The following is a 23044-nucleotide window of genomic DNA, read 5'->3' on the forward strand; positions in this document are numbered from 1 at the left end:
GGAGGAGGAGAGGACAGGAGAGGAGAGGAGGATATTTTAGAGGATAATAGGAAAGGACTGGAGAGGATAGGAGGATATTTTAGAGGAGAGGAGGATATTTTAGAGGAGAGGAGGTTATTTTAGAGGAGAGGAGGATATTTTAGAGGAGGAGGAGAGGACATGAGAGGAGAGGAGGATATTTTAGAGGAGAGGAGGATATTTTAGAGGAGAGGAGGTTATTTTAGAGGAGAGGAGGGTATTTTAGAGGAGAGGAGGTTATTTTAGAGGAGAGGAGGATGTTTTAGAGGAGAGGAGGATATTTTAGAGGAGAGGAGGATGTTTTAGAGGAGAGGAGGGTATTTTAGAGGAGAGGAGGGTATTTTAGAGGAGAGGAGGCTATTTTAGAGGAGAGGAGGAGGTTTTAGAGAAGAACAGGAGAGGACTGGAGAGGAGAGGAGGAGGACAGGAGAGGAGAGGAGGATATTTTTAGAGGAGAAGAGAATGTTTTAGAGGAGAGGAGGTTATTTTAGAGGAGAGGATGATGTTTTAGAGGAGAGGAGGGTATTTTAGAGGAGAGGAGGGTATTTTAGAGGAGAGGAGGCTATTTTAGAGGAGAGGAGGATATTTTAGAGGAGGAGGAGAGGACAGGAGAGGAGAGGAGGATATTTTAGAGGATAATAGGAAAGGACTGGAGAGGATAGGAGGATATTTTAGAGGAGAGGAGGATATTTTAGAGGAGAGGAGGTTATTTTAGAGGAGAGGAGGGTATTTTAGAGGAGAGGAGGTTATTTTAGAGGAGAGGAGGATGTTTTAGAGGAGAGGAGGATATTTTAGAGGAGAGGAGGATGTGTTAGAGGAGAAGAGGATGTTTTAGAGGAGAGGAGGGTATTTTAGAGGAGAGGAGGGTATTTTAGAGGAGAGGAGGCTATTTTAGAGGAGAGGAGGATATTTTAGAGGAGGAGGAGAGGACAGGAGAGGAGGATATTTTAGAGGATAATAGGAAAGGACTGGAGAGGATAGGAGGATATTTTAGAGGAGAGGATGATGTTTTAGAGGAGAGGAGGCTATTTTAGAGGAGAGGAGGATGTTTTAGAGAAGAACAGGAGAGGACTGGAGAGGAGAGGAGGAGGACAGGAGAGGAGAGGAGGATATTTTTAGAGGAGAAGAGGATGTTTTAGAGGAGAGGAGGTTATTTTAGAGGAGAGGAGGATGTTTTAGAGGAGAGGAGGGTATTTTAGAGGAGAGGAGGGTATTTTAGAGGAGAGGAGGGTATTTTAGAGGAGAGGAGGCTATTTAGAGGAGAGGAGGATGTTTTAGAGGAGAGGAGGGTATTTTAGAGGAGAGGAGGATATTTTAGAGGAGAGGAGGCTATTTTAGAGGAGAGGAGGTTATTTTAGAGGAGAGGAGGATGTTTTAGAGGAGAGGAGGTTATTTTAGAGGAGAGGAGGATGTTTTAGAGGAGAGGAGGTTATTTTAGAGGAGAGGAGGATATTTTAGAGGAGAGGAGGTTATTTTAGAGGAGAGGAGGATGTTTTAGAGGAGAGGAGGATATTTTAGAGGAGAGGAGGCTATTTTAGAGGAGAGGAGGTTATTTTAGAGGAGAGGAGGATGTTTTAGAGGAGAGGAGGTTATTTTAGAGGAGAGGAGGATGTTTTAGAGGAGAGGAGGATGTTTTAGAGGAGAGGAGGTTATTTTAGAGGAGAGGAGGTTATTTTAGAGAGGAGGATGATGTTTTAGAGGAGAGGATGATGTTTAGAGAGGAGGGGATGTTTTAGAGGAGAGGAGGATGTTTTAGAGGAGAGGAGGATATTTTAGAGGAGAGGAGGATGTTTTAGAGGAGAGGAGGATATTTTAGAGAGGAGGATGATGTTTTAGAGGAGAGGATGATGTTTTAGAGAGGAGGGGATGTTTTAGAGGAGAGGAGGATGTTTTAGAGGAGAGGAGGATATTTTAGAGAGGAGGATGATGTTTTAGAGGAGAGGATGATATTTTAGAGAGGAGGAGGATGATTTAGAGGAGAGGAGGATGTTTTAGAGAGGAGGAGGATGATTTAGAGAGGAGGATGTTTTAGAGGAGAGGATGATGTTTTAGAGAGGAGGAGGATGTTTTAGAGGAGAGGAGGGTGTTTTAGAGAGGAGGATGATGTTTTAGAGGAGAGGAGGATGTTTTAGAGGAGAGGAGGATGTTTTAGAGGAGAGGATGATGTTTTAGAGAGGAGGAGGATGTTTTAGAGGAGAGGAGGATGTTTTAGAGAGGAGGAGGATGATTTAGAGAGGAGGATGTTTTAGAGGAGAGGAGGATGTTTTAGAGAGGAGGAGGATGATTTAGAGAGGAGGATGTTTTAGAGAGGAGGAGGATGATTTAGAGAGGAGGATGTTTTAGAGAGGAGGATGTTTTAGAGGAGAGGAGGATGTTTTAGAGGAGAGGAGGATGTTTTAGAGGAGAGGAGGATGTTTTAGAGGAGAGGAGGATGATGTTTTAGAGAGGAGGAGGATGATTTAGAGAGGAGGATGTTTTAGAGAGGAGGAGGATGATTTAGAGAGGAGGATGTTTTAGAGAGGAGGATGTTTTAGAGGAGAGGAGGATGTTTTAGAGGAGAGGAGGATGTTTTAGAGGAGAGGAGGATGATGTTTTAGAGAGGAGGAGGATGTTTTAGAGAGGAGGAGGATGATTTAGAGAGGAGGATGTTTTAGAGGAGAGGAGGATGTTTTAGAGGAGAGGAGGATGTTTTAGAGGAGAGGAGGATGTTTTAGAGGAGAGGAGGATGATGTTTTAGAGAGGAGGAGGATGTTTTAGAGAGGAGGAGGATGTTTTAGAGAGGAGGGGATGATTTAGAGAGGAGGATGTTTTAGAGAGGAGGATGTTTTAGAGGAGAGGAGGATGTTTTAGAGGAGAGGAGGATGTTTTAGAGGAGAGGAGGATGTTTTAGAGGAGAGGAGGATGTTTTAGAGAGGAGGAGGATGATTTAGAGAGGAGGAGGATGTTTTAGAGAGGAGGAGGATGATTTAGAGGAGAGGAGGATGTTTTAGAGAGGAGGAGGATGATTTAGAGGAGAGGAGGATGATGTTTTAGAGAGGAGGATGATGATTTAGAGAGGAGGATGATGATTTAGAGAGGAGGATGATGTTTTAGAGAGGAGGATGTTTTAGAGAGGAGGACGCAGAACACAGCAGGACAGTTTGTTCTCATCCCCATATGTAGAGTGGATGTCAGAGAGGGATTGAGGGAGCTGGCTGGTTCAGCTGCTCTGTCTGTGTGTGTGTGTGTGTGTGTGTGTGTGTGTGTGTGTGTGTGTGTGTGTGTGTGTGTGTGTGTGTGTGTGTGTGTGTGTGTGTGTGTGTGTGTGTGTGTGTGTGTGTGTGTGAGAGAGAATGGGCTTATCAGAGAGCAGTAATATGAACACAGAGGGGTAAATTATAGAAAGTGTATTAACAGTACTCACATGGGTCCTCTACTCACAGGAAATAGAAATATGCCTAATGTGTGCTCAATTACATTTCAAGTTCAAAGTGTGTCTGTATCAAATCAATTTTTGGTCACATACATGGTTAGCAGATGTTAATGTGAGCTTAGCGAAATGCTTGTGCTTCTAGTTCCGACCATGCAGTAATATCTAACAAGTAATCTAACAATTTCACAACAACTACCTAATACACAAGTGTAAAGGAATGAATAAGAATACGTACATATAAATATATGGATGAGCGATGGCCGCGCAGCATAGGCAAGATGCAGTAGATGGTATAGAGTACAGTATATACATATGAGATGAGTAATGTAGGGTATGTAAACATTATATAAAGTGACATTGTTTAAAGTGACTAGTGATACATTTATTACATCCAATTTTTAATTACTAAAGTGGCTAGAGATTTGAGTCAGTATGTTGGCAGCAGCCACTCAATGTTAGTGATGCTGTTTAACAGTCTGATGGCCTTGAGATAGAAGCTGTTTTTCAGTCTCTCGGTCCCTGCTTTGATGCACCTGTACTGACCTCGCCTTCTGGATGATAGCGGGGTGAACAGGCAGTGGCTCGGGTGGTTGTTGTCCATGATGATCTTTTTGGCCTTCCTGTGACATCGGGTGCTGTAGGTGTCCTGGAGGGCAGGTAGATTGCCCCCGGTGATGCGTTGTGCAGACCTCACTACCCTCTGGAGAGCCTTACGGTTGTGGGCGGAGCAGTTGCCATACCAGGCGGTGATACAGCCCGACAGGATGCTCTCGATTGTGCATCTGTAGAAGTTTGTGAGTGTTTTCAGTGACAAGCCAAATTTCTTCAGCCTCCTGAGGTTGAAGAGGCGCTGTTGCTCCTCTGCTGCTGCGCCTTCTTCACCACGCTGTCTGTGTGGGTGGACCATTTCAGTTTGTCCGTGATGTGTACGCCGAGGAACTTAAAACTTTCCTTCTTCACCACGCTGTCTGTGTGGGTGGACCATTTCAGTTTGTCCGTGATGTGTACGCCGAGGAACTTAAAACTTTCCATCTTCCCCACTGCGGTCTCGTTGATGTGGATGGGGGGGGGGGGGGGGGGGGGGTGATCCCTCTGCTGTGATCCCTCTCCTGAAGTCCACAATCATCTCCTTTGTTTTGTTGACGTTGAGTGTGAGGTTATTTTCCTGACACCACGCTCCGAGAGCCTTCACCTCCTCCCTGTAGGCCATCTAGTCGTTGTTGGTAATCAAGCCTACCACTGTAGTGACATCTGCAAACTTGATGATTGAGTTGGAGAGGGCTGAGAACGCACCCCAGTGTTGAGGATCAACGGGGTGAAGATGTTGTTTCCTATTCTCACCACCTGGGGACGGCCCGTCAGAAAGTCCAGGACCCAGTTGCACAGGGCGGGCGTCTGAGAGTTTGGAGGTAGTATGGAGTTAAATGCTGAGCTGTAATCAATGAACAGCATTCTCACATAGGTATTCCTCTTGTCCAGATGGGTTAGGGCAGTGTGCAGTGTGGTTGTGATTGCGTCGTCTGTGGACCTATTGGGGCGGTAAGGAAATTGGAGTGGTGTCAGGTAAGGTGGAGGTGATATGATCCTTGACTAGTCTCTCAAAGCACTTCATGATGACAGAAGTGAGTGCAATGGGGCGGTAGTCATTTAGCTCAGTTACCGTAGCTTTCTTTGGAACAGGAACAATGGTGGCCCCCTTGAAGCATGTGGGAACAGCAGACTGGGATAGGGAGCGATTGAATATGTCCGTAAACACACCAGCCACCTGGTCTGCGCTCTGAGGACACGTCTATGGATGCCGTCTGGGCCGGCAGCCTTGCGAGGGTTAACACGTTTAAATGTTTTACTCACATTGGCCGCTGTGAAGGAGAGCCCGCAGCTTTTGGTAGCGGGCAGTGTCAGTGGCACTGTATTGTCCTCAAAGCAAGCAAAGAAATGGTTTAATTTGTCTGGAGGCAAGATGTCGGTGTCCGTGACGGGGCTGGTTTTCTTTATGTAATCCGTGATTGACTGTAGATCCTGCCACATACGTCTCGTGTCTGAGCCGTTGAATTGCGACTCTCTTTTGTCTCTATACTGACGCTTAGCTTGTTTGATTGCCTTGCGGAGGGAATAGCTACACTGTTTGTATTCAGTCATGTTTCCGGTCGCCTTGCCCTGGTTAAAAGCAGTGATTCGCGCTTTCAGTTTTGCACAAATGCTGCCATTAATCCACTGTTTCTGGTTGGGGAAGGTTTTAATAGTCACCGTGGGTACAACATCACCGATGCACTTGCTAATAAACTCACTCACTGAATCAGCATATGCATCAATGTTGTTGTCTGAGGCTATCCGGAACATATCCCAGTCCATGTGATCAGAGGAATCTTGAAGCGTGGAATCCGATTGGTCAGACCAGCGTTGAACAGATCTGAGCACGGACTGGGATAGATCTGAGCACGGGTTTCTGTCTGTAGGCTGGGAGCAACAAAATGGAGTCGTGGTCAGATTTGCCGAAAGGAGGGCGAGGGAGGGCTTTGTATGCGTTAAGTTAGAGTAGCAACGATCCAGAATGCTGCCAGCCCGGGTCGCGCATTCGATATGCTGATAAAATTTAGGGAGCCTTGTTTTCAGATTGGCTTTGTTAAAACCCCCAGCTACAATAAATGCTGCCTCAGGATATATGGTTTCCAGTTTACATAGAGCCCAATAAAGTTATTTCAGGGTGGTCAAGTTGTCTGCCTTTGGGGGATAAACACGGCTGTGATTATAATCAAAGAGAATTCTCTTGGTAGATAATGCCGTCGGCATTTGAATGTACGGAATTCTAGGTCAGATGAACAAAAGGACTGTATGTTGTTATGATCACACCACGTCTCGTTAATCATAAGGCATACACCCCCGCCCTTCTTCTTACCAGAGAGATGTTTGTGTCTGTCGGCGCAATGCGCGAAAAAACCGGGTGGCTGTACCGACTCTGATAACATATCCCCAGTGAGCCATGTTTCCGTGAAACAGAGAATGTTACAACCTCTGGAAGGCAACCCTTGCTTGAATTTCGTCTACCTTGTTGTCAAGAGACTGGATATTGGCGAGTAGTAAACTCGGGAGCAGTGAGCGATGTGCCCGTCTACGGAGCCTGACCAGGAGGCCTGCTCTTTCTGCGGCACCGTTGTTTTGGGTCGCCTACTGGGATCCGATCCATTGTCCTGGGTGTTGGTCCGAACAGAGGATCCGCTTCGGGAAAGTCATATTCCTGGTCGTAATGTTGGTAAGTTGACGTTGCTCTTATATCCAATAGTTCTTCCCGGCTGTATGTAATAAAACGTCAGATTTCCTGGAGTAACAGTGTAAGAAATAACACATTAAACAAACTAAATACTGCAAAGTTTCCTAAGAACGCGAAGCGAGGCGACCATCTCTGTCGGCACGATCTTGTTATGTGTGTGTGTGTGTGTGTGTGTGTGTGTGTGTGTGTGTGTGTGTGTGTGTGTGTGTGTGTGTGTGCGCGCGCGCGCTTCGGGGGGGTGCAGTTGGAGAGGAGTGAAGCAGTTGGAGAGGAGTGTGCGTGTGCCAGTGTGTGTTGTGTGCGTGTGTGAGTGTATTTCAGTATGTTGGTAAGTGGCAGGTTGTGTGGTATAACTATCATCAAGAAACATTTCAGTGTTTGCCCCTATAGGGAACAGTGATTGTGATGACAGCTACTATGTTCTCCTTTCACTACCTCACTGCAGCTCAACCATCCTCACCTCACACACACAAACACACACACACATTCTCTCTCATGTTCACTTGCGGAGCGAATGGAATGAATGGAATGGTATAAATCACCTGGAAACCATGGAAACCATGTGTTTGATGTATTTGATACCGTTCCACTGATTCCACTCCAGTCATTACCACCAACCTCCTGTGTCTCACTGGCCAGGAGTCCTGATAATTACGTTGATCACTAAAGCGTTCACATAAAGTAGAATAACGATTCGACCACTTCCCCTTTAGCGTTCTCCATTTTCATACATGGCTGCCCCCCCGACAAACAGGAAATACAAACAAAACATTAACATACTGTACATACAGACCTAACTGTGGACCAGCAGTTAATTAGCTAACGATGCAGAGTGGACTGTGAGTGGATAATGTAGAGTGGACAGACCCCCAGACAGGGAGAGGATAATGTAGAGTGGACAGACCCCCAGACAGGGAGAGGATAATGTAGAGTGGACAGACCCCCAGACAGGGAGAGGATAATGTAGAGTTGACAGACCCCCAGACAGGGAGAGGATAATGTAGAGTGGACAGACCCCCAGACAGGGAGAGGATCATGTAGAGTGGACAGACCCCCAGACAGGGAGAGGATAATGTAGAGTGGACAGACCCCCAGACAGGGAGAGGATAATGTAGAGTGGACAGACCCCCAGACAGGGAGAGGATAATGTAGAGTGGACAGACCCCCAGACAGAGAGAGGATAATGTAGAGTGGACAGACCCCCAGACAGGGAGAGGATAATGTAGAGTGGACAGACCCCCAGACAGGGAGAGGATAATGTAGAGTGAACAGACCCCCAGACAGGGAGATGATAATGTAGAGTGGACAGACCCCCAGACAGGGAGAGGATAATGTAGAGTGAACAGACCTCCAGACAGGGAGAGGATAATGTAGAGTGGACAGATTCCCAGACATGGAGAGGATAATGTAGAGTGGACATACCCTCAGACATGGAGAGGATAATGCAGCGTGGAAATACCCCCCAGACAGTCAGACAGAGAGGATAATGCAGGGTGTGCAGAACCCATGACAGGGAGATGATAATGTAGAGTGGGCAGACCCCCAGACAGGTAGAGGATAATGTAGAGTGGGCAGACCCCCAGACATTGAGAGAATCATGCAGAGTGGACAGACCCCCAGACAGTCAGCCGGAGAGGATAATGCAGTGTGGACAGACCCCAGACAGGTAGAGGATAATATAATGTGGGCAGACAGTCAGACAGGGAGAGGGTAATATAGATTTGGCAGGCAGTCAGACAGGGAGAGGGTAATATAGATTTGGCAGGCATTCAGACAGCAGGCCAGAAGGGCTGTGATGACATAGTGTATTATAGTGAAGTGATAGAGTCAGACAGCAAACCAGAAGGGCTGTGAGTATATAATATATTATAGTGAAGTGGTAGAGTCTGACAGCAGGCCAGAAGGGCTGTGAGTATATAGTAAATTATAGTGAAGTGGTAGAGTATATAGTGTATTATAGTGAAGTGGTAGAGTATATAGTGTATTATAGTGAAGTGGTAGAGTCTGACAGCAGGCCAGAAGGGCTGTGAGTATATAGTAAATTATAGTGAAGTGGTAGAGTATATAGTGTATTATAGTGAAGTGGTAGAGTCTGACAGCAGACCATAAGGTCTGTGAGTATATAGTATATTATAGTGAAGTGGTAGAGTCTGACAGCAGGCCAGAAGGGCTGTGAGTATATAGTAAATTATAGTGAAGTGGTAGAGTATATAGTATATCATAGTGAAGTGGTAGAGTATATAGTATATTATAGTGAAGTGGTAGAGTATATAGTATATTATAGTGAAGTGGTAGAGTATATAGTATATCATAGTGAAGTGGTAGAGTATATAGTATATCATCGTGAAGTGGTAGAGTATATAGTATATTATAGTGAAGTGGTAGAGTATATAGTATATTATAGTGAAGTGGTAGAGTATATAGTATATCATCGTGAAGTGGTAGAGTATATAGTATATTATAGCGAAGTGGTAGAGTATATAGTATATTATAGTGAAGTAGTAGAGTATATAGTATATTATAGTGAAGTGGTAGAGTATATAGTATATCATCGTGAAGTGATAGAGTATATAGTATATTATAGTGAAGTGGTAGAGTATATAGTATATTATAGTGAAGTAGTAGAGTATATAGTATATCATAGTGAAGTGCTAGAGTATATAGTATATTATAGTGAAGTGGTAGAGTATATAGTATATTATAGTGAAGTGGTAGAGCCTGACAGCAGGCCAGAAGGGCTGTGACTATATAGTATAGTATAGTGAAGTGGTAGAGTATATAGTATATTATAGTGAAGTGGTAGAGTATATAGTATATTAAAGTGAAGTGGTAGAGTATATAGTATATCATAGTGAAGTGGTAGAGTATATAGTATATTATAGTGAAGTGGTAGAGTATATAGTATATCATAGTGAAGTGGTAGAGTATATAGTATATTATAGTGAAGTAGTAGAGTATATAGTATATCATCGTGAAGTGGTAGAGTATATAGTATATTATAGTGAAGTGGTAGAGTATATAGTATATTATAGTGAAGTAGTAGAGTATATAGTATATTATAGTGAAGTGGTAGAGCCTGACAGCAGGCTCCATCCCCTAACCATTATTGTATCTCTCCCTCCAGTTCAGGAGAGCCTTCCTCCTGTGCTCTATAAGGAGACAGTATTTACTCTGTTGGCCTGGTTACAGCAGTGTGAGGCGAGGCTAGCCATCCCCTCTACAGCCGTCACTGAATACCCTACCATGGAGGGGAGACTGAAGGATGTCAAGGTACTGAACCGCCCTGGATGTCTGGTTGGCTGTGTGTCTGGCTGACTGGTTGGGTGGGAGGCTGGATGTCTGGTTGGGTGTGTGTCTGGCTGACTGGTTGGGTGTGTGTCTGGTTGGCTGTGTGTCTGGCTGACTGGTTGGCTGTGTGTCTGGCTGACTGGTTGGCTGTGTGTCTGGCTGACTGGTTGGATGTGTGTCTGGCTGACTGGTTGGCTGTGTGTCTGGCTGACTGGTTGGATGTGTGTGTCTGGCTGACTGGTTGGATGTGTGTCTGGCTGACTGGTTGGGTGTGTGTCTGGCTGACTGGTTGGGTATGTGTGTGGCTGACTGGTTGGGTGTGTGTCTGGCTGACTGGTTGGATGTGTGTCTGGCTGACTGGTTGGCTGTGTGTCTGGCTGACTGGTTGGCTGTGTGTCTGGCTGACTGGTTGGCTGTGTGTCTGTCTGTTTTATTACGAGGATTCTGCCACAAAACACCCGTAACAATTTCTGCTTTCACACTGTTAATGCAACGTAGTCGAACAGCCCGCGTACTGAATCAACGTATTAACAGTCAAGACAAGAGCAGAAACAAGAGGCTGCTTCACATGATGATCTAGTTCAGTGAAAGTGCAGTAACCCTTGATGAGGAGATGCCAGCAGGGCTGCCAGGATAAATAGTTGTTCTCTCTACTGCTTTACATTCAGAGAGCACTAACAGAGCAGAGCAGCGCCTCACTGCAATTATGAGAAATGGAGAAATGTTATTGACGACAGAGGAAAACCCAGAGGATCAAATCAGTGTGTTTTTCCATCTTTCTATCTATGGATGTGCCAGGGTTACTGCCACACAGCACGGACTAAATCTGTGTCCCAAATGGCACCCTGTTCCCTATGTAATTGCACTACTTTTGACCAGATGTAGGTTCTGGTCAAAATTAGTGCACTTCATAAGGATTAGGGTTCCATTTGGGACACACTGAAGACTCATTTCACCTTGTTATTGTGACAAAATGAATCACCCCGTAAAAACACTAAGACTTTTTATGGCCTTGTTGTTGTTGTTTTTATTAAGTTCTGGTGCTAAATGGATGTTCTCTGAGACTTTAAATCCAAGGTCAGATCAGATTAACCTGAGATACAGTGGCTTTGCGCAATGGTTCGCCCCCCTTGTATTTTGTTGCCTTTACAACCTGGAATTAAAATAGATTTCTTGGGGGGGGGGGGGGGGTTGTATCATTTGATTTACACAACATTCCTACCACTTTGAAGATGCTAAGTATTTTTTATTTGTGAAACAAACAAGAAAAAAACAAAGAAAAAAAGAAAAGTTGAGCGTGTATAACTATTCACCCCCCCAAAAACAATACTTTATAGAGCCACCTTTAGCAGCAATTACAGCTGCAAGTCTCTTGGGGTGTTTCCCCTTAAACCACTCGAGTGTTGCTTTAGCAGTATGCTTAGGGTCATTGTACTGCTGGAAGGTGAACCTCCGTCCCAGTCTCAAATCTCTGGAAGACTGAAACAGGTTTCCCTCAAGAATTTCCCTGTATTTAGCGCCATCCATCATTCCTTCAATTCTGACCAGTTTCCCAGTCCCTGCTGATGAAAGACATCCCCACAGCATGATGCTGCCACCACCATGCTTCACTGTGGGGATGGTATTCTCGGGGTGATGGGAGGTGTTTGGTTTGCGCCAGACATAGCATTTTCCTTGATGGTCAAAAAGCTTAATTTTAGTCTCATCTGACCAGAGTACCTTCTTCCATATGTTTGGGGAGTCTCCCACATGCCTTCTGGTGAACAACAAACATGTTTGCTTATTTTCTTCTGGCCACTCTTCCGTTAAACCCAGCTCTGTAGAGTGTATGTCTTAAAATGGTCCTTTGGACAGATACTCCAATCTCCGCTTTGGAGCTTTGCAGCTCCTTCAGGGTTATCTTTGGTCTCTTTGTTGCCTCTCTGATTAATGCCCTCCTTGCCTGATTTGTGAGTTTTGGTGGGCAGCCCTCTCTTGGTAGGTTTGTTGTTGTGCCATATTCTTTCCATTTTTTAATAATGGATTTAATGGTGCCCAGTGGGATGTTCAAAGTTTCTGATATTTTTTTATAACCCAACCATGATCTGTTTTTCTCCACAACTTTGTCCCTGACCTGTTTGAAGAGCTCCTTGGTCTTCATGGTGCCGCTTGCTTGGTGGTGCCCCTTGCTTAGTAGTGTTGCAGACTCTGGGGCCTTTCAGAACAGGTGTATATATACTGAGATCATGTGACAGATCATGTGACAATTAGATTGCACACAGGTGGACTTGAACTAATTATGTGGCTTCTGAAGGTAATTGGTTGCACCAGATCTTATTTAGGGTCTTCATAGCAAAGGGGGTGAATACATATGCACGCATCACTTTTCCTTTTTCCTATATTTTAGAATTTTTAAGTAATTTTTTCACCAATTTGGACTATTTTGTGTTTGTCCGTTACATGAAATCCAAATAAAAATCAATTTAAATGACAGGTTGTAATGCAACAAAATAGGAAAAATGCCAAGGGGGGATGAATACTTTTGCAAGGCACTGTAGGTACAGTAGGATGTTCTACCTCACAGGGCAGCAGGGTGGAATCTTAGTTAGGATGTTCTATCTCACAGGGCAGCAGGGTTGAATCTTAGTTAGGATGTTCTACCTCACAGGGCAGCAGGGTGGAATCTTAGTTAGGATGTTTTCCTCACAGGGCAGCAGGGTGGAATCTTAGTTAGGATGTTCTACCTCACAGGGCAGCAGGGTGGAATCTTAGTTAGGATGTTTTCCTCACAGGGCAGCAGGGTGGAATCTTAGTTAGGATGTTCTACCTCACAGGGCAGCAGGATGGAATCTTAGTTAGGATGTTCTACCTCACAGGGCAGCATGATGGAATCTTAGTTAGGATGTTTTCCTCACAGGGCAGCAGGGTGGAATCTTAGTTAGGATGTTCTACCTCACAGGGCAGCAGGGTGGAATCTTAGTTAGGATGTTCTATCTCACAGGGCAGCAGGGTTGAATCTTAGTTAGGATGTTCTACCTCACAGGGCAGCAGGGTGGAATCTTAGTTAGGATGTTCTACCTCACAGGGCAGCAGGGTGGAATCTTAGTTAGGATGTTCTACCTCACAGGGCAGCAGGGTGGAATCTTAGTTAGGATGTTCTACCTCACAGGGCAGCAGGGTGGAATCTTAGTTAGGATGTTCTATCTCACAGGGCAGCAGGGTGGAATCTTAGTTAGGATGTTCTACCTCACAGGGCAGCAGGGTGGAATCTTAGTTAGGATGTTCTATCTCACAGGGCAGCAGGATGGAATCTTAGTTAGGATGTTCTACCTCACAGGGCAGCAGGATGGAATCTTAGTTAGGATGTTCTACCTCACAGGGCAGCAGGGTGGAATCTTCTGCCTCCTCAGTGCTATCTAGGGGTAGTCAGTAGAACATCTCTGCATAGTAATTTGCTAAAATATTATAATCGTTACGATAAATTTTTTCTAAGCTTGTCCTCCGTTACTGTTCTTGGATATTATAATAAACATAATATCAATATGTCTCATTACGATGGATATAAAGGCATTCACACCAATACTAAACAAGTTGATCCCTCCCCAGAGAGAATGTCTATAGGCCCATACATTGATGTCTCTGTCTGCTTCTAGACATCTTTTTAAACTTCAGGTCTTAACCACACAGACCCAGAGCCGCTACCTACCACCACTGGCAATGATGACTGTCAGAAACCTGGAGATGAACACCTGTCTCTTCTCTCTGTCCTGTGACCCTCCAGGAAACATTTACCCTGAGGCCGTTATATCTCATAGCGTCATTAGGGAGCCCTAGTATTGACCCAACAGGATGGAGAGGGAGGGAGGGGATACTGCCCCTTATTGGCCAAACAGTCAAACTAATGTTGTGTGTGTGTGTTTTGTTTGATCATTGATTGTTTTCACATCATCACACATAGTATGAATAATAATGTTAATCTAGTGTTTGTTAGTTAAAGGGTAAATCCACTCAAGTTGTCATGATTTTCTAGATTCCCAGACAGTTCTAACGTACATATTTTGATTATTCATCTGTCTTCATCAGCCTCCGGCTACCATTAACCTGGTAACCTGGTAACCTGGTAGCCCATTAACCTGGTAGCCCATTAACCTGGTAACCTGGTAACCTGGTAGCCCATTAACCTGGTAACCTGGTAACCTGGTAGCCCATTAACCTGGTAACCTGGTAACCTGGTAGCCCATTAACCTGGTAGCCCATTAACCTGGTAGCCCATTAACCTGGTAACCTGGTAACCTGGTAGCCCATTAACCTGGTAACCTGGTAACCTGGTAGCCCATTAACCTGGTAACCTGGTAGCACATTAACCTGGTAACCTGGTAGCCCATTAACCTGGTAACCTGGTAACCTGGTAGCCCATTAACCTGGTAGCCCATTAACCTGGTAACCTGGTAACCTGGTAGCCCATTAACCTGGTAACCTGGTAACCTGGTAGCCCATTAACCTGGTAGCCCATTAACCTGGTAGCCCATTAACCTGGTAGCCAACACTGAACTTTCTATGCTCTAAAAAGTCCTTAATAAAAAAGTCCCATATCTACAAATGACCGATAGGCCCTCTTGCCTAGACAGAGAGGGCAGAGGGGCTAGAGGTCACCAGGCCTGCTCTAGACAGAGAGGGCAGAGGAGCTAGGGGTCACCAGGCACTTCTCCCTAGACAGAGAGGGCAGAGGGGCTAGGGGTCACCAGGCCTGCTCTAGACAGAGAGGGCAGAGGGGCTAGAGGTCACCAGGCCTGCTCTAGACAGAGAGGGCAGAGGAGCTAGGGGTCACCAGGCACTTCTCCCTAGACAGAGAGGGCAGAGGGGCTAGGGGTCACCAGGCACTTCTCCCTAGACAGAGAGGGCAGAGGGGCTAGGAGTCACCAGTCCCTTCTCCCTAGACAGAGTGGGCAGAGGGGCTAGGGGTCACCAGGCACTTCTCCCTAGACAGAGAGGGCAGAGGGGCTAGGGGTCACCAGGCATGCTCTAGACAGAGAGGGCAGAGGAGCTAGGGGTCACCAGGCACTTCTCCCTAGACAGAGAGGGCAGAGGGGCTAGAGGTCACCAGGCCTGCTCTAGACAAAGAGGGCAGAGGAGCTAGGGGTCACCAGGCACTTCTCCCTAGATAGAGAGGGCAGAGGGGCTAGGGGTCACCAGTCCCTTCTCCCTAGACAGAGTGGGCAGAGGGGCTAGGGGTCACCAGGCACTTCTCCCTAGACAGAGAGGGCAGAGGGGCTAGGGGTCACCAGGCCTGCTCTAGACAGAGAGGGCAGAGGAGCTAGGGGTCACCAGGCACTTCTCCCTAGACAGAGAGGGCAGAGGGGCTAGAGGTCACCAGGCCTGCTCTAGACAAAGAGGGCAGAGGAGCTAGGGGTCACCAGGCACTTCTCCCTAGACAGAGAGGGCAGAGAGGCTAGGGGTCACCAGGCACTTCTCCCTAGACAGAGAGGGCAGAGGGGCTAGGGGTCACCAGGCACTTCTCCCTAGACAGATAGGGCAGAGGGGCTAGGGGTCACCAGTCCCTTCTCCCTAGACAGAGTGGGCAGAGGGGCTAGGGGTCACCAGGCACTTCTCCCTAGACAGAGAGGGCAGAGGGGCTAGGGGTCCAATTTGGACTTCAGATATAGTCCTCGAAGCTACTCTTCAGCTGCCTCTGGTTTGCATGAACCTCCATGGACCAAAAATGAAAGAAAAAAAATACGGGGGGGATTTCTTTCTGTGCCCCCCCCAATAAAACAAATATATTCATCTTCCCGTCAGTGCCCCCCCCCAATAAAACTAATATATTCATCTTCCCGTCAGTGCCCCCCCCAATAAAACTAATATATTCATCTTCCCGTCAGTGCCCCCCCCCCCCCCAATAAAACGAATATATTCATCTTCCCGTCAGTGCCCCCCCCCCAATAAAACGAATATATTCATCTTCCCGTCAGTGCCCCCCCCCCCCAATAAAACTAATATATTCATCTTCCCGTCAGTGCCCCCCCCAATAAAACTAATATATTCATCTTCCCGTCTGTGCCCCCCCCAATAAAACTAATATATTCATCTTCCCGTCAGTGCCCCCAATAAAACGAATATATTCATCTTCCCATCAGTGCCCCCCCCAATAAAACTAATATATTCATCTTCCCGTCAGTGCCCCCTCTGGGTGGCTAGCGTCCATGGAATTAAATGAACTATCCTGCTAAAAAGTCCTCATCTGGCCAAATCATAACTTAATCATACATTGATATCAATAAGAGACTTCAGTGAAAATGTGAAAGTTGGGATTCACCCTGTATTGAGTACAACCATCTCCATGTCCTTCCCTACAGGTAATGCAGGTTGCGCTTGCAGAGCACCAGAGTGAGGTGGACTACCTGACGTCTACAGTGGACCAGGTTTTTCAGAAGGCCCCTCCTGAGATCAGTCACAAGTACAGGACAGAGATGGACAGCATCATGACTCGCTGGAGACATCTGTCCTCGACGCTGGGGGAACAGGCGACCAAGATAACAGAGCTTATGGCTAAATTACTGCAGTTCCAGGTACTGTGGGGGTTGTAGGGGGGTGGGGGTGTGCTGCGAGAGAGAGGGAGAGAGGGAGCGAGAGAGAGTAGAAAGAGAGCGAAATAGAGGGAGAGAGTAGAACGAGGGAGAGGGTGAGTGAGATAGAGAAGGAAAGGAAGAGAGGGAGACAGAGATGAAGAGATAGAGACAGAGATTAAGAGATAGAGACAGAGATGAGGAGATAGAGACAGAGATTAAGAGATAGAGACAGAGATGAGGAGATAGAGACAGAGATTAAGAGATAGAGACAGAGATGAGGAGATAGAGACAGAGATTAAGAGATAGAGACAGAGATGAGGAGATAGAGACAGAGATTAAGAGATAGAGACAGAGATGAGGAGATAGAGACAGAGATTAAGAGATAGAGACAGAGATGAAGAGATAGAGACAGATCTGTGAGTGAGTGTACCATATGTCCCTGTGTAAATGACTGTAAAGAGGACAATATTAATGTGGTCTTTGCTGTCAGTGTCTGCATAATGATGTGAAGACACAGAGGAAGTGGATGGGTGACGCTGACATGTTTCTAACTTTGTTTGCGTGTGTGGCTATAAATGACTAAGCACATTGTCAGTTCTGTGCTGCTTGTTAACCTATCTGTCTGTGTCTCTCAGAATGACGTGAAGACTCTGAGGAAGTGGATGGCTGATGTTGATGTGTTCCTGAATGAGGAGTGGCCAGCGCTGGGGGACTCAGAGGCCCTGCAGAAACAGCTGGAGCAGTGCACTGTAAGACCTGGCAACCTTCTTTCACCTTCTCTTACCTGGCAACCTGTCATTCACTTTCTCTCCCCTGGCAACCTGTCATTCACCTTTTCTCACCTGGCAACCTGTCATTCACCTTCTCTCCCCTGGCAACCTGTCATTCACCTTCTCTCACCTGGCAACCTTCTTTCACCTTCTCTTACCTGGCAACCTGTCATTCACCTTCTCTCACCTGGCAACCTGTCATTCACCTTCTCTCACCTGGCAACCTGTCATTCACCTTCTCTCCCCTGGAAACCTGTCATTCACCTTCTCTCCCCTGGCAACCTATCATTCACCTTCTCTTACCTGGCAACCTGTCATTCACCTTCTCTCCCTGGTAACCTGTCATTCACAGCTCAGTAAATGAGCCCTAGGGCATACAGCCCAGTAAATGAGCCCTAGGGTATACAGCTCAGTAAATGAGCCCTAGGGTATACAGCCCAGTAAATGAGCCCTAGGGTATACAGCTCAGTAAATGAGCCCTAGGGTATACAGCCCAGTAAATGAGCCCTAGGGTATACAGCTCAGTAAATGAGCCCTAGGGTATACAGCTCAGTAAATGAGCCCTAGGGTATACAGCCCAGTAAATGAGCCCTAGGGTATACAGCCCAGTAAATGAGCCCTAGGGTATACAGCCCAGTAAATGAGCCCTAGGGTATACAGCTCAGTAAATGAGCCCTAGGGCATACAGCCCAGTAAATGAGCCCTAGGGCATACAGCCCAGTAAATGAGCCCTAGGGCATACAGCCCAGTAAATGAGCCCTAGGGCATACAGCCCAGTAAATGAGCCCTAGGGTATACAGCTCAGTAAATGAGCCCTAGGGCATACAGCCCAGTAAATGAGCCCTAGGGCATACAGCTCAGTAAATGAGCCCTAGGGTATACAGCCCAGTAAATGAGCCCTAGGGTATACAGCCCAGTAAATGAGCCCTAGGGTATACAGCTCAGTAAATGAGCCCTAGGGCATACAGCTCAGTAAATGAGCCCTAGGGTATACAGCCCAGTAAATGAGCCCTAGGGCATACAGCTCAGTAAATGAGCCCTAGGGCATACAGCTCAGTAAATACAGTACAAGTGAACATCTCTCTGTCACACATCCATTTCTATTAGTCATATCCCCTGTTTCTCTGTTGGGATTGGCTAGGCCCTGGTGAATGACATCCACACCATCCAACCCAGTCTGAACGGCATCAATGAGGTGGGCGTGTCTCTGAAGACAGAGGCGGAGCCAGCATTCGCCATCCAACTGCAGAAGGAGCTCGATGAGCTGAATGCTATGTGGGAGATAATCTGCAAACAGGTACACACACACACACACACACACACACACACACACACACACACACACCGTACCCACCCAAGCGTTGATTCCATCCATCCCTGTCCTGACACATCATCTGTTGTTATTGTGTGTGTATTCATGGTGTGTGTGTGTGTGTGTCCAGGCCTATGCTAAGAAGTCCGCTCTGAAGGGGGGTCTGGACAAAACCATGAGCCTGAGGAAGGAGATGGCTGAGATGCAGGAGTGGATCACTCAGGCTGAGGAGGACTATCTGGAGAGAGACTTCACTTACCAGACCCCTGAGGAGCTACGCAAGGCTGTGGAGGAACTCAAGGTAGGGTGTGTGTTGGGAGGAGGGAGTGTGTGTTGTGGGGGGGGGGCAAACTTCCCTATAGCCAACCCTGGGCCCTCATCCAAAACCATACTCTGACCCTAATCTAAGCACTGACCTGCCTCCCTCCCTCCCTTTGTTCACCTCCCTCCCCTCTCTACCTCCCTCCCTCCCTCTCTACCTCCCTCCCTCCCTCTCTACTTCCCTCCCTCCCTTTGATCATCTCCTCCTCCCTCCCTCCCTCCCTCCCTCCCTCCCTCCCTCCCTCCCTCCCTCCCTCCCTCCCTCCCTCCCTCCCTCCCTCCCTCCCTTTGTTCATCTCCCTCCCTCCCTCCCTTTGTTCACCTCCCTCCCTCTCTACCTCCCTCCCTCCCTCCCTCTCTACCTCCCTCCCTCCCTTTGATCATCTCCCTCTCTACCTCCCTCCCTCCCTCTCTACCTCCCTCTCTCCCTCCCTCCCTCCTCCCTCCTCCCCTCCTCCTCCCTCCCTCCCTCCCTCCCTCCCTCCCTCCCTCCCTCCCTCCCTCCCTCCCTCCCTTTGTTCATCTCCCTCCCTCCCTCCCTCCCTCCCTCCCTCCCTCCCTCCCTCCCTCCCTCCCTCCCTCCCTCCCTCCCTTTGTTCATCTCCCTCCCTCCCTCCCTTTGTTCACCTCCCTCCCTCTCTACCTCCCTCCCTCCCTCTCTACCTCCTCCCTCCCACCTCTACCTCCCTCCCTCCCTTTGATCATCTCCCTCTCTACCTCCCTCCTCCCTCTCTACCTCCCTCCCTCCCTCTCTACCTCCCTCCCTCCCTTGATCATCTCCCTCTCTCCCCTCATTCTCCCTCTCTTTATCCTCTTTAATTCAAGCTCAATAACTTGTTGGCAGTCATGCATTTCTAAAACAAAGAGCAATAAGATAAGCATCTCTCTCTCCCTTCTGCCTTTCTTCCTTTCTCTATCTCTGCGCTCTCTGTATCACTTAATCTCTTTTTATCTCTGTTCTCTCAATCCCCTCTCTCTCCCCCCTCCCCCCCTCCCCCCCCTCTCTCTCTCTCTCCCCTCTCCTACCCTCTCTCTCTCTCCCCCCTCTCCTACCCCTCTCTCTCTCCCCCCTCTCCTACCCTCTCTCTCTCTCCCTCTCCTACCCTTCTCTCTCTCCCCCCACTCCTACCCTCTCTCTCTTCCCCTCTCTACCGTCTCTCTCTCCCCCCCCTCTACCTCTCTCTCTCTCCCTCTCCGACCCTCTCTCTCCTCCCCCTCTCCTACCCTCTCTCTCTCCCCCCTCTCCTACCCTCTCTCTCTCTCCCTCTCCTCATACCCTCTCTCTCTCCCCCCTCTCCTACCCTCTCTCTCTCTCCCCCCTCTCCTACCCTCTCTCTCTCTCCCCCCTCTCCTACCCTCTCTCTCTCCCCCCTCTCCTACCTCTCTCTCTCTCCCCCTCTCCTACCTCTCTCTCCCCCTCTCCTACCCTCTATCTCTCTCCCCCTCTCCTACCCTCTCTCTCTCNTCCCCTCTCCTACCCTCTCTCCTCTCTCCCCCCTCTCCTACGCCTCTCTCTCTCTCCCCCCCTCCTACCCTCTCTCTCTCCCCCCTCTCCTACCCTCTCTCTCTCTCCCCTCTCCTACCTCTCTCTCTCCCCCCCCCTCTCCTACCCTCTCTCTCTCCCCTCTCTACCCTCTCTCTCTCTCTCCCTCTCCTACCCTCTCTCTCTCCCCCTCTCCTACCCTCTCTCTCTCTCCCTCTCCTACCCTCTCTCTCTCTCTCCCTCTCCTACCCTCTTCTCTCTCTCCCCCCTCTCCTAACCTCTCTCTCTCTCCTCTCCTACCCTCTCTCTCTCTCCCCCCTCTCCTACCCTCTCTCTCTCTCCCCCCTCTCCTAGCCTCTCCTCTCTCTCTCCCCTCTTCCTACCCTCTCTCTCCCCTCTCCTACCCTCTCTCTCTCCCCTCTCCTACCCTCTCTCTCTCTCTCCCCTCTCCTACCCTCTCTCTCCCCTCTCCTACCCTCTCTCTCCCCTCTCCTACCCTCTCTCTCTCCCCTCTCCCTACCCTCTCTCTCTCTCTCCCCTCTCCCTACCCTCTTCTCTCTCCCCTCTCCTACCCTCTCTCTCCTCTTGTCCCCTCACATGTTTTGTCTCACTTCTCCCTCTCTCCTCCCTCTCTTTAATTCAATTCAACTTAATGGCTTTATTGACATGGGAAAACAAATGTTTACAATGCCAAAGCAAGAGAAATAGATCATAAACAGATGTGAAATAAACAATAAAAATTAACAGTAAACATTGCACTCACAAAGGTCTCTTTCTGTCTCTCCCTCCTCCTCTCTCCTCTTCATCTCTTTCTGTCTCTCCCTCCCTCCCTCCCTCCCTCCTCCTCTCTCCTCTTCATCTCTTTCTGTCTCTCCCTCCCTCCTCCTCTCTCCTCTTCATCTCTTTCTGTCTCTCCCTCCCTCCTCCTCTCTCCTCTTCATCTCTTTCTGTCTCTCCCTCCCTCCTCCCTCCTCCTCTCTCCTCTTCATCTCTTTCTGTCTCTCCCTCCCTCCTCCTCTCTCCTCTTCATCTCTTTCTGTCTCTCCCTCCCTCCTTCTCTCTCCTCTTCTCTCTTTCTGTCTCTCCCTCCCTCCCTCCCTCCTCCTCTCTCCTCTTCATCTCTTTCTGTCTCTCCCTCCCTCCTCCTCTCTCCTCTTCTCTCTTTCTGTCTCTCCCTCCCTCCCTCCTCCCTCCTCCTCTCTCCTCTTCTCTCTATCTGTCTCTCCCGCCCTCCTCCTCTCTCCTCTTCTCTCTTTCTGTCTCTCCCTCCCTCCCTCCTCCCTCCTCCTCTCTCCTCTTCATCTCTATCTCTCTCCCTCCCTTCTCCCTCCTCCTCTCTCCTCTTCTCTCTTTCTGTCTCTCCCTCCCTCCTCCCTCCTCCCTCCTCCCTCCTCCTCTCTCCTCTTCATCTCTATCTGTCTCTCCCTCCCTCCTCCCTCCTCCTCTCTCCTCTTCATCTCTATCTGTCTCTCCCTCCCTCCTCCCTCCTCCTCTCTCCTCTTCATCTCTATCTGTCTCTCCCTCCCTCCTCCCTCCTCCTCTCTCCTCTTCTCTCTTTCTGTCTCTCCCTCCCTCCCTCCTCCCTCCTCCTCTCTCCTCTTCTCTCTTTCTGTCTCTCCCTCCCTCCTCCCTCCTCCTCTCTCCTCTTCTCTCTTTCTGTCTCTCCCTCCCCCCCTCCTCCCTCCTCCCTCCTCCTCTCTCCTCTTCTCTCTTTCTGTCTCTCCCTCCCTCCTCCTCCCTCCTCCCTCCTCCTCTCTCCTCTTCTCTCTTTCTGTCTCTCCCTCCCTCCTCCTCCCTCCTCCCTCCTCCTCTCTCCTCTTCTCTCTTTCTGTCTCTCCCTCCCTCCCTCCTCCTCTCTCCCCCTCTTTCTTAATAATCTCTCTACATCTCTCTGTTCTCTCTGTAGAAGGGTCAAGAGGAGGTCCACTCTAAAGAGCTGAAGGTGAAGCTGCTGACTGACTCTGTGAACAGTTTCATCTCCAAAGCCCCTCCGGCCGCCCACGATGCCCTCAAGGCAGAGTTGGTCGTGCTGACCGCTAACTACCAGAGACTCTGCAGCCGCCTGGACGGCAAGTGTAAAACCCTGGAGGTACGATCCCGGACAGATACTGGACAGATGCTGGACAACTACTGGACAGATACTGGACAGATACCAGACAACTACTGGACAGATACCAGACAAATACTGGACAGATACTGGACAGATACTGGACAGATACCAGACAAATACTGGACAGATACTGGACAAATACTGGACAAATACCAGACAGATACTGGAGAGATACTGGACAGATACTGGACAGCTACTGGACAGATACTGGACAGATACCAGACAACTACTGGACAGATACTGGACAGATACTGGACAAATACTGGACAGATACCAGACAACTACTGGACAAATACTGGACAGATACTGGAGAGATACTGGACAGATACTGGACAACTACTGGACAGATACTGGACAGATACCAGACAACTACTGGACAGATACCAGACAGATACTGGACAGATACCAGACAGATACTGGACAGATACCAGACAGATACCAGACAGATACCAGACAGATACCAGACAGATACTGGACAGATACCAGACAGATACCAGACAGATACCAGACAGATACC

The 23044-nt window shown here is 48.1% G+C and overlaps 1 protein-coding gene across 1 annotated transcript in view; it reads left to right on the top strand.

Moving 5' to 3' along the window:
• The window catches only part of LOC109877047 (dystrophin-like), a 244760-nt gene that overhangs the window by 77534 nt on the left and 144182 nt on the right, over positions 1–23044 (top strand). The window contains 6 exon segments of the mRNA XM_031813663.1: positions 9823–9968; positions 16319–16531; positions 17167–17280; positions 18443–18598; positions 18744–18914; positions 22324–22506. Of these exon segments, the coding sequence (XP_031669523.1) occupies positions 9823–9968; positions 16319–16531; positions 17167–17280; positions 18443–18598; positions 18744–18914; positions 22324–22506 (983 nt within the window).

Source organism: Oncorhynchus kisutch, unplaced genomic scaffold (genome assembly GCF_002021735.2).
Source record: "Oncorhynchus kisutch isolate 150728-3 unplaced genomic scaffold, Okis_V2 Okis05a-Okis16b_hom, whole genome shotgun sequence".
NCBI classification, from domain to species: domain Eukaryota; kingdom Metazoa; phylum Chordata; class Actinopteri; order Salmoniformes; family Salmonidae; genus Oncorhynchus; species Oncorhynchus kisutch.